Raw genomic sequence first — 11,574 nt, forward strand, 5'->3', positions numbered from 1 at the left:
TCTCTTAAAACAGTGAACAAACTCTGCGTACAACCTACGATAACTAAGAAAACGTTCCATTAGACTAAGCAGAACTTTTGCCGGGCTCACACACAGTATCTGGGATCTAAGAATTTGTTTGGAAAGTACTTGGACAGAGTAAAAGTGGCCAGAAAAAACTCTCAGTCAGACTAACACTGAAAAGCTGAAAAAGAAAAACAGAACCAAACAGAACAAAAAAACTGTAAAGTAAGCATACTTATTTAAGGATGTTACAGAATTATTATTTCTAAGAATTGGATAAAATATTGCCTACCAGAAGAATATATCTTAAAGACATCGAAAAAGAACTGGCCATTTCAGGTACTTGGTATCAAATACAAAGAGTAAGTCTTCCATAGTTACCGACTTGCTCTCTCCAGCACTTCAACAAGAAATGTATTTGAAATACATTTTAAAAGGTAATATAAATGCCTTTGTTGTATCTAAGACAATCTAGGGAATCTGCACATAAGCCACATTTGATTCCTCTCTTAAACTGTAGCTAGCTACTAATGCTTGTCCAGCACAGCGTATCACTGTATCTTGCCATCACAAGCAAGCACAGCACAGATAAAAAGCAAAGAACTTCCTCGTTATAACCCTTCATCACCTCTGTATGTATCAAATATTATATAATATTTTTCTCACTTTACGGAATGCAGCAAATGAGGATTCCAGCTCTGGAGGATACCATTATACTTCCCTCTTCCCTGATCCATTTCATTTCCATGAACTAACTCCACCTCTGCTCCCATGTAACACATCACGGTACAACACCATACGCACATCTCAACTTTTTCAAAATTTTGTAGTATTATTTTTGTGGTTGAAAGCTCTGTCTGCAAATGCAAGCATTCCATGTTGTCGACTATTTCTTATTGTTTTCAAAAGCCTGTTGATTTTTTTTTAGTTACAGGCATAAATTTGAGAAGTTCCCACACTGACTTCACAGTGGCAGGAACCATACCGATGGGGTATATTCCTCTGCTGAAAAGGATTTAACACTGTAAGCCAAGATGGGTAAAAGGAACTTGAAGACAAATGTACCTGGATCTAAGGGACATTCATTAAGTTTTGCAAATTCTGCTGGAGTTTTCCCAGTAAGAACGCAATTGGAGCTACGCAGCATGATAGGCATTCTGCAAGGAAGACAGAAAAAATATGAATAGTCAAATTCAGAACAATGATCAACATGATTTCCCACGTTGCGATCGCACCTCCTTGTTGCAGAGAGATAGCTTCTGTAATACATAGTCTAGGCATGAAGTTTCCCTGGAAGTAGCTCTGATTCCTCTGGTGTCTTAGTACAGAAGCCTGCAGCAAACAGTTTATGAAGCAACATGTAATGGTAAAAAAATATTCCAAGAAATTAAAAATTAATCAATATTCCTTGAGAGTTTAAAAAGAAAAAAAAATGGGGGGGGAGGGGAGGGGGACAGGACAACTAAAGATGCGCAGACTGGGTATAAAGCAAAACCATGAGGACAGTCAAGCAGTGGAACAAGCTGCACAAAGTAGTTGGGCAGTCTCCATCCATGGATGTCTTCAAGACCTGACAGATAAAGCACTGAATAACCTAGTCCAATCACAGAGTTGACCATGTTTTGAGCAGGAAGCTGGACCAGAGACCTCTGGAGGTCTCCTCCAACCTGAATTATTCTATGGATCCTATGATGAAGTCAGGGAATGTTCAAATTTACGTGACTTTGTGTGATTACATGGCAGTCTTCCTAGCAGTTTGGCTTATTCAATAACTACAGTAGTAACAATTTTGCATTTCTTAGTAAAAAGAGTAATAGTCAGCTTCTGATACACCTTTCCACTCTTATATTTTTCACTGAAACTTTTCAAATAGTTCACACTTAACTTCTAACAAAAAATTACATTTTGCGTAAGATAAAATCAGCTCACCTCTACACCTAACAAAAGACCTCCGTGCCCTTTAGTCTTCCTCTACAAAAAGTGGACTTTCAATAAAACATTACAGAACTTCATTCCTTAGCAGAGAGTCTCTGTAAGATCTATGTTTCATATACGTTCTGAGATAAAGCTTAAATATGGGTGAAAATCTATTTCTACTATGTAACTGTCCTGGTTTCGACTAGGATAGAGTTAATTTTCCTCCTAGTAGCTGGTAGGGTGCTGTGTTTTGGATTTAGGATGAGAATAATGTTGATATCACACTGATGTTTTAATTGTTGCAGAGCAGTGCTTACACTAAGCCAAGGACTTTTCAGCTTCTCGCTCTGTCCTGCCAGCGGGCAGGCTGTCGGCCAGGTTAAACCACAACAGTAACCTCAGAAATATTTCACCCAAAATTACTCCAACAGAAATTAAGATTAGGCAGTTCTTCCTGATTTTTTTTTCATTTCTTTTATTCAGATCTTATCAATTATTCGGATTTCTCGACTATTTTCATATTCTTATACCTTAAAAGGAAACAGATTACTCAAAATTCTGTGTTTCTGAAAAGGAGAAAACACTCCAATGCTCTATACAGATAATCTGTTTGTTTCAGTCACTGCACTGAGAAAGCAGTTCCTGGAGATAATAAGCCTCATATGACAATCATAATCTTGTATCACACACGATAAGGCTGATATGTTGACTATTTACATCAGAAATACTAACTAGTTGGCATAAGGAAACTCAAAACGGAGGATGCAAATGCCATCACTGAAAACTCAAGAAAAACAGATGTCAGTAAGTAACTATTCTCTATTTCTCTTACAAGCACTAAAATATTTTGCAGACAGTAGAAGACACTATAGAAAGTCATTCACTTTATGAGGGCAGAATGTATTTTCTTAAAAAAAATCTGAAGTTATCATGAAGAATGGGAACAACAAAAAAAGGAAAATAAAGATATCAAATTTCTGTGCAATAAAGACACTAATTCAGAATGCTATTAAGCATTCAAAGGAAGTTTTCTTTTTTACTTAAAGACACAAAGATGTTGCCTTGTTTGTTTTTTGTTGTTGTTTCTAAAACAGGTAAGTTATCAGTGATTCCACAAAAAAAAAAATTTAAAAGAGGAAAGAACCTACAGCTCTTCTGTCCCAGTCTGAATTGCATGCCAAGCAAGAGCACTGTATATAGAATCACAGAATCATTAAGGCTGGAAAAGACTGCTGAGATCATCTGGTCCAACCACCGCCCTACCACCAATATCGCCCACTAGACCATGTCACGAAGCACAACATCCAAGATGCACTCACCTGAGGAAAGGACACTGGCATAATACTAGGCCTAGATGAACAAAATTACTTTCCATGGAAATAATAACTGGATATTAGCAGATTTAAACAGCAAAAATACTTTTTGCAGGTAGGCCCTTAAAATCAGTTTTATGACATAACTTTATTTTTTAATGGAGAATGTATACTTTTTTTGCAGTAACTTCACCTCGAAGGAGAAAGAGAAGAATTTACAGGAATGGGTCCACATCTAAGGTCCAGAGCACTGTTGTAATGCAGTAATTTAGTCTTTTCCAGTATATTATGGATGCTTTACAAGTATTCTTCAACCCACTTTTTTGTTTGTTTGTTTTTAGAGAGACGAAGACAAATGTCTAGGCTATTTTTTTTTCCTTCAGCTATAATTTAACATTTAAAGTACTGTGTACAAATTGATAACAAATATTTTAGTGAAAAAGCATTTTACATGAACTTTTTTCATTTAGCTGTAGCACAAACCATTAAATAATTCAAAGTACTCAAATTTAGATGTTCCTTCAAACATATTTTCTTAAAGAATAACTCTGAACAATAAACTGCGTTACTACAGCTACAGACGCTTATGGTTTAACTGCACTGCTGTGGTCTTCTGACAAATTCAAAGTATATTTTTTGATATAGAAGAGCATTAGAAGAAGTGTAGCTCCTTACATATCTATCTTCTCTTTACGTCGAGTATTCCAACTTCAGTAAGACGCACAGTCACATATTAAACCATCTCAGTAAGCCATTGCCATTTAAAGCCAGCAGGATTGATTTAAAAAAACTTGTCTACAAAAGGTAGACATCTTTGTTGCCTTTAAATGGAATTGTTCCGTAACTGCCAGCTATTTTGCCGTTTTAAACCAATTTGGAAGGACAGCCTAATTTCAAATGGAAGAACCAACGCTTGCATTACAAGTTTTACCCTCCATCTCCCACAGACACCTTTACATTTTCTGTAGACTGAATAAAACACCTTTGGCTACAAAATAAATATGATTATTCCCATTTTGAAAAAAAAAGAAAAAGAGATTTGCAGCTCTTGTATTCTTTCATATAGTTTCCTCTTTAGTTTATATCAATATAAATATAGACAACATCCATCTCTAGATCAATTCTAACAAATATCCTTCTTTAGAAGGAGACATTTCGAAAAACGAGACAGCTTTTGAAAAACAAGATCTTGGAATGGAACCTAACACTCATATTTTGTATAGCTGTTCCTCAAGATTTGCCTGCTGTCTCTTAATGAGGAAGCAAGGTTAGTCTGCATTTATTTTGCAATAAAAACTTTCCCCAACACAACAGCAAATAAAAACAAACACCAGAAGCTTGATATCTGACATCTGACCTGCCAATGGGTAATGCATTGCGTATGATCCTCTGGCTACCGCGCGTATATTCAATGTCCACTGTAATCGGGGCAGAGTAAGTCATGTCTCTCAGGCGACACTAAAACCAAAACAGTCATATCGTTAGGTGTTAGCTTAAAACTGTCTCCTGCAGGTAGGTGCTCACAAAAAAAAAAAAACAAACAAGCAAAGCAAATCTAGACCAAGCCCTTCATGGCACCTGGAATATACTTTACAAAGTATTTTATTTAAAAAACAAAGAAACAAACAAATGAAATTTTCATCATGTTTCAAAAGCTGCCAGTGGATCTGTCTCTTCAAAGGACAGTGCTGCAGAGCGTAATCCAAACTGTTTATTTAAACTAACAGGCCTAACTGGGAGAGCTGCCACAAAGACTGTGCTCTAGTAACCACGTGCTCTGATTGCACTGCTCAGTTCAGGGATGTTTTTATATGAAGACTCTCAACAGCAGGAAAGTTGTGCTGTCATTGGAAGTTTGATTGCAGGGAAACACAAAATAGTAAAAGGGACGCTACGCTACCTTTTAATAGCATGAGTACATCTCACAGTATGCTGCTGCTTCCAAAAATGACTTACAGAAGGCTCACTAAGCATCACTTTTTCTAAAGATTCCCAGAATTCATTTGCAAATTCATCACATCACAAGAGAAGCAGCATGTACATATCTAGGACATTATATAGCTCAAGACTCAATCTAATACTATTCTGATCTTTCTCATCTGCTTTCCCCAAGCTGGCTCTATCGCTGTCGCTAGCCCTTAAGGTATTGTGTGTCTTCATTCAAGACAAGGTTCACTGCATTTGCAGAACACAACAGAGCAACTCACTGCAGGACATCTCTGATCTCATTGAGCATTTTATACCTCTGAGTCCCAGAACTGCAGATTTATCGGGATTCAGACTTGTAGTACATTTATGTTTCTAGTCTTTCAGTGTATTGACTATGCATTAATAAAAGGCAATTAGGACTGTCCTGTGCATTGAAGATGCAACTGTAAGGAAAAACACGCCCCAAGAATTATTGCAAACTGGATACTCTTTCTCTCCACGTGAAAAATAAATCATTTCTCTAGTAATAAAATACCGATGTGCACCAGCAGTTTTCAAGCTGTGACTTGTAGGAAACTAGGTCCCACTGTGCTCTGAGCAACTTCATTGAATTTAAAAGTAACTGAAAATACATTAATTTCTAATTACTTTAAATTCTTCTGTATGAATAGTTAATAAAACTCTCATAAGAACTGTGTGAGAAGGAGAGTTAGACAGCTTCAACAGCATTACTTGGGGAAAACAAGGCTTCAGAATTCCTTGCGTGTGCTTCGTCCACATAAGGCACAGATACAGAACGGTGCAATATTCCAGTATTTGTAATTTTGTATCCCCTTCCTTGAGGTAACTTCTCCTGACATTAGACACCTAAGGGTGAAAAGCAGGCACCTACCTGTATGCATGACGTGACCTTGAAGCAAACCAAGGACACAAAAACTCACAAATTTGATTAAAACTAGATAAAATACTCAGACCCTTATGAAAATCCGATCATTTTAGGTGCCTCTGGAAAGCACTTTTATAAGCCTTTGACACAGAAATGTTATGACATACTCATTAGAAGTCAGTCTTTGTTGTTGGTTTTTTTTTTGTTTCTTTTCTTTTCCCAATTGCATCCCTCATTTAACCCAATCAACATCTTATTTACAAAAATACTATGGCCTTCATATGAGTATAACCCATTGAAAGAAAAATAAAAAGAAACAACACACTAGTAATAAGCATCAGTGAGAATACATCTGAGATGCAAGAGTAGGCTATTCTAAATCTGGGGTGACTATACTCCAGAAAGCATTTATTTTGCCCTCTTCTGCTTGTACAGTCACTTTACTTGTACAATAAGAAAGCATTTTAATTCCTGGATTCTTGGGTATAAGTCATTAGCCACAACTTTTGCACAGAATTTCATTCATATATAGAAAATCTATATCTATATCCCACTGCATTTCGTCCATATTCTTATCTACCGATTTAATGTTAGCTACAAATCTGTGAGAACCGCGAGCTGTTCTGTATTACATCTAATTGGACTGCTGATGGCTGAGTTACTGGCCTTACTTTCCATGGATTTAAATGAGATTTGAGTCAGGTCACTGGAGACAGCAACGTGGCTGTGCACAAGAGGCAATCACTAGATGGCTTTTTTTATTTTTACAGAATCTCTCCAAAGCACAGAATGTCTTCCATGCTAAAGCTTGAAGTGTAACATATATATTAAATGAAAAAAAAAAAAAAAGACCTTCTTTCAAGTGTGAAATGTATTTCCTTGCCGCAATGAAAAAAACATCTGAAATGTGAACCGATTCATCAGGTTGACAATAGGCTGTATGTAGGTAAATTGAAAGAAAAAATGAAAAATGCAAACATCAATACCTCATGAGGTGATACAGGTCGTGTCACATTGAAGCTTTCTTCCACATCTGGAGTACCCACATAGATATTGAGGTACCTTTAACACAGACAAAAAAATATTGCAAAATATTGCACAAAATGAGCAATGAGCCAAATATTTTCCTAGCGACCTGAAGGAAGCAGAGATCTACATCTATTGAAAAATTAAGTTGCTTTAATTAATAAGGAGCCATGATTCTTCCCAAAGTAACACGCTGTATTTGAACTGTGTTCTTGTTAGTTAAAATTTAAACTACACTTGCAAAAGAAAAAAGATACTCTTGCAAGTAGAGAAATAGAAACTCCCTTCTGTCATCTGAAATTACAGAAAAATAGTGGCATAAAGCATCATTAACAACTGAATTAAGTCTGCTTAACGTACTTTTTCTTTAATGCTCCACGTTTCTATGCTCCAAATAAGGCATATGTCATTCAAAAGTCTCTTGATTTATACCCACACGATGCCTATAAACTTTTCACAGTCAATAACAAACCTATGAAATTGCGCACATGCTATTACTGGTATGGAAATCATTTTAATGCTTACTTCAAGTACCACATTGGGTCAGCATCACTTGTAACTTTTTCATTAGCTTTCATGATTTTCTTTATCTGAAAAAGAAAAAAAGAAAGAATAAAGAAATCGTGCTTTTTCTGACTGCTAACAGCCACTCCCTTCCCACCAAGAAAACATACCTCTACATTGATGAAATAGTTGAATGAGTCTATGTGCTGCTTCACAAGTCCCTTCACCTGGAAAACACATGCACACAGCAAATAACATCAGCTTTAAGAAGACATTGTTAATGCTTAAGAGATAAGGATTTACAAGTCCTTTCAGATCTATGCTAAATTCTTTCAGTTAACAAATTTCTGAGAACTGCCTTGGCAATCAGTCTGGTTCTACACTGTATGTTTTCCAGGTTTACACCAGAGCTGTCTTCTTCTCTACGTCTCAGAAAAGTAATGCAGCGACAGCACAAAGCAAGCACACAGTACATTTTGAAGTTCAAATAAGCAAATGAGAGCCATTGAGTAAATAAGCAAATTACAGCCATTGTGTGTTAAAATATTTTGTCAGTTTTCTGTTACTTTGAGATAATTTTATTTATTTGTAGTATAATTAATTAATTGCAGTACTTGAGAAAGAAGTTGCCTACACCCTAGGAAGTGAGGGTGCCAAAAAGAAGAAAGAGAAAGGGAGCCAATAAGACTGGACAGAAGTGGGGTGTCAAGAAAGTCAATAAACAAGGAAACAGCCACAGAAGGACAGGACACTCACAAGAAATCTGAATTTGATTTCTAGGCAGGAAGACAAAGAACATGCCCGGATGTAGTATCAGAGACTAAACACTACCCCATTTCCTCAGGGAATTAATTGATGCAGCACATTTTATGGATTTAAGTCACAAAGAGCAAGCAAAAGAAAGGGGATTATAACTAAAATTATCTGGGATGAGAGAAAAATAGAAAAATTTTGGTTAGAGGGAATACTAAAAGAAGCATTCCTTTTACTAATAGACTGGAGTTTGCAGAATAAAAGGTGTAACTATCTCAATGACAGTGCAAAATCCAGCCTCAAAAAAAAAAGGAACTAAAATGAGTGCTAGCTGATCTTTAGACACATGCATACGTGCTCACAGACGACTTTACACTTTGAAACGTTCAATGACAACTAGCAGGTTACAAGACTTAAAAATTTCATACAGAAAACAGATCCATTTACATAGTTCGCATGACAAGCAACAGTTCACCCAGAAATTATCAGAAAGGAATAGAAAACTTGGAACGACAAATTCATTCGCTCAGTGAAGTCTCCATGAGTTAAGACAAAGGAGGAATGACTCTTTACATAAGAGTTTTGCTAACTTACAAAAACATTGCACATGACACATGGGCAAAAAGAAATTATGGATTTATTAGTGCCTAGAAATCAGGCTAGTAGTTCCTCTTTCCGTTTTTTATGAGGCATTATCAACAGCTTTACTGAAAGAAAAGTCCAGCACAGAAACTGTAATGCACAACATCAGCTTTGGATCGCTGTATCACTGCTGGCATGTATGAAACAATATGCAACAACAGGAAGGACAGACCACCACGAGCAGACCTAGAGTAAAGGGCTCACTGGCTGGAAATAACGTGGGATGGTTACACTTGGCATCAAGCACACAGCAAACTCTACCATCAATCTGCAACCGTCCATTTTTCACAGTCTGAGGAGTTCAGACACCTTCACTAGCTTAAGCTTGTGATGGAAGTTTGTGGGGTTGCCAGGAGAGAAATAAAACCAGGATTCATTACAAACATCTTCATAGCCCTAAACCAGAGTCAAACAATACGTAATCTATAACTGCCTTTTAAATGTTGTTTTTCTGCAAGGATCAAACTCTCAAAGCTTGTGAGAAAAAGAGGTGCAGGGACTGTACACTGGGAAGGAAGGAAGTTAAAAAATTTTGGCCTTGTGGAAGTGGGCAAAATTTGCAAAGAGTGATGAGAGGGGTGCAGAGGTGGCTGCTGTTCCACAGAGGTACCCAGGCACATCAGACTTCACCTGTCATCTTCACAATACAATATTTCCTACTGTCTTTTTCCCTTCTCACTTCCAAGTGTTTATGAGTCCTGTTACTACATCCAATTGCATTTAAAGAGAACCGTGCCTTCACCTAATACCAGGTTAGAAGAGCAGCGCTGACGTTAAGATAATACTAATCTTTGAGCTCCATCAAGCTCTGATGTTGGTGAGTAAAGATGTAGATACACTCGAGCCCTTGCAGAATCCAGACCTGTGGTTATATGCTTCCAATGCGAAAAACAATTACAAACCACAGTGTCAGTACAGAGCTTACAGAAAGACCACAAATGGGACCTCTGTGTACAGTGAAACAGTACAATGGCTGGAAACACTATGCCACACACAGCACTTATTCCAAATGGCCACATAAAAACAGTACCTTTAACGGGATGTCTCCACAAACTAATCTTAGTGATACGGTTTAGTGTTAGGTCAGAGGTTGGACTGGGTGATCTTGGAGGTCTCTGCCAACCTAGATGACTCTGTGATTCTCCTAATACTTAAAGTCATCAGGAAATCAATCTATGTAACCGGTTTACCCGTAATGTGATGGAAGCAGAAACTGAAAAAAATAAAATTGCGAATTCTACCCAGAGGACAAGCATTCTGGGAAATCAGAAGCCGTAAGAGGGGGCTACAGAGCTAAAGGGGAGCTGAGTCCGGATGCCTTGAGGTGGGTGTGGAGCACTAACCTTTAGAAATGCTGGAAGAAGTCTCCATTTTTCCTGAAACCAAAAAAAAAAACCAAAACACACAGTTTAAAGCAGCTTTCCACAGAGGGGCCACACCCGTAAGAAGATTTTTTAGCTTGGTGGGTTGGTTTGATTTTAGCAGTAACGATATTTAAAGCGAGATCCCTTTGGAAACCGCCCCAAATCAATCCGGCTGTGTAAAACCAGCCCGGGGGTGACCTGGCTGCGGTGGGCAGCCCGATGCGCCCCGCGGGACCTCCTCAGGACGCCGCCGCCTTCTCTAGGAGCAACGTCCGTGGGAGCCCGGACCCCGGGGACCCCCTGCCGGCCTCCCCGCCCCGGGCAGCCCCTGCACGTCCCCCGCTCACCTCCACCGTGTTCACCGGAGCCGCCGCCTGCTCCGTGGTGTGGGCGCCCAGCTCCGCGGCCAGCGCCTCCATGCCGGCGGGGAGGCCCGGCGGAGCCCGGCGGCGGCGGGGACCGGCGGTGCCGCAGCCAAAGGCGTCCTCCTGCCCCGGCGGGCGGCCGCAAGGTTCCGCGCTGCCCGGCCCTCAGCCCCCGCTGCCTTCGTAACAGACTCCATCAGGCGTTTGGTTTCTTAAGTTCTTGCCCCCGTGGTTTTTGTTCTGTGTGAATCCACCGTTTTCAGTCACAGGAAACTGATGTTCCACCCGCACAAGCTTCCAGCGCTAAGCTTACTCTAAGGCGCTTCTTCCTACCGCACAAGTGGCAAATAAACCTGGTTGTATAAATCTGCAAATTCCACACCGCAGCCTTGTCGGGTATTGCTCTTCAGCATAACTTCGCCTTGGTGCTATTGCAAGTTGTTCAGAGGGGTTATAATCAGGCTTTACAAAAAGCTCCAAAAAGGAACCATTTCAGAAATCCAGTCATGACAGAGTGGAAGTTGGTATTTTAGGGGTAATGAATGTAGTCCAAGAAACTTCAGGCTTTCAGCATGTCCCCAGCACGTTGTATCTGTGCACGTGCAGTACCTCTAGCGCTTCACAACCAGCCAAAACAGGGAGTTACTCTGAATAATATGAGGAGCAGCTGAGGGAGCTGGGGTTGTTCAGCCTGGAGAAGAGAAGGCTCAGGGGCGACCTTATCGCTCTCTACAGGTACCTTAAAGGAGGCTGTAGCGAGGTGGGGGTTGGTCTGTTCTCCCATGTGCCCAGTGATAGAATGAGGGGTAATGGGCTAAAGTTGTGCCAGGGGAGGTTTAGGTTGGATATTAGGAAGAACTTCTTTACTGAAA

At 39.3% G+C, this 11,574-nt stretch overlaps 1 protein-coding gene across 2 annotated transcripts in view; it reads right to left on the bottom strand.

The window, feature by feature from the left end:
* Positions 1–10,840, bottom strand: part of POLR3B (RNA polymerase III subunit B) — a 74,688-nt gene extending 63,848 nt beyond the window's left edge. The window contains exons 1-7 of one of the 2 annotated variants that reach the window (XM_080575753.1): positions 10,685–10,839; positions 10,317–10,349; positions 7,749–7,805; positions 7,600–7,664; positions 7,035–7,110; positions 4,591–4,691; positions 1,069–1,160 (exon numbers count right to left, since the gene is read on the bottom strand). In XM_080575753.1, coding sequence (XP_080431879.1) covers positions 1,069–1,160; positions 4,591–4,691; positions 7,035–7,110; positions 7,600–7,664; positions 7,749–7,805; positions 10,317–10,349; positions 10,685–10,756 — 496 coding nt within the window. In that variant the 5' untranslated portion in view covers positions 10,757–10,839. Of the gene's footprint in view, positions 1–1,068; positions 1,161–4,590; positions 4,692–7,034; positions 7,111–7,599; positions 7,665–7,748; positions 7,806–10,316; positions 10,350–10,684 lie in introns of both variants that reach the window. The other variant, XM_080575754.1, reaches the window with a different exon arrangement.
* Positions 10,841–11,574: the final 734 nt, after the last annotated feature.

Source organism: Anser brachyrhynchus (genome assembly GCF_964034855.1).
Source record: "Anser brachyrhynchus genome assembly, chromosome: 1".
NCBI lineage: Eukaryota > Metazoa > Chordata > Aves > Anseriformes > Anatidae > Anser > Anser brachyrhynchus.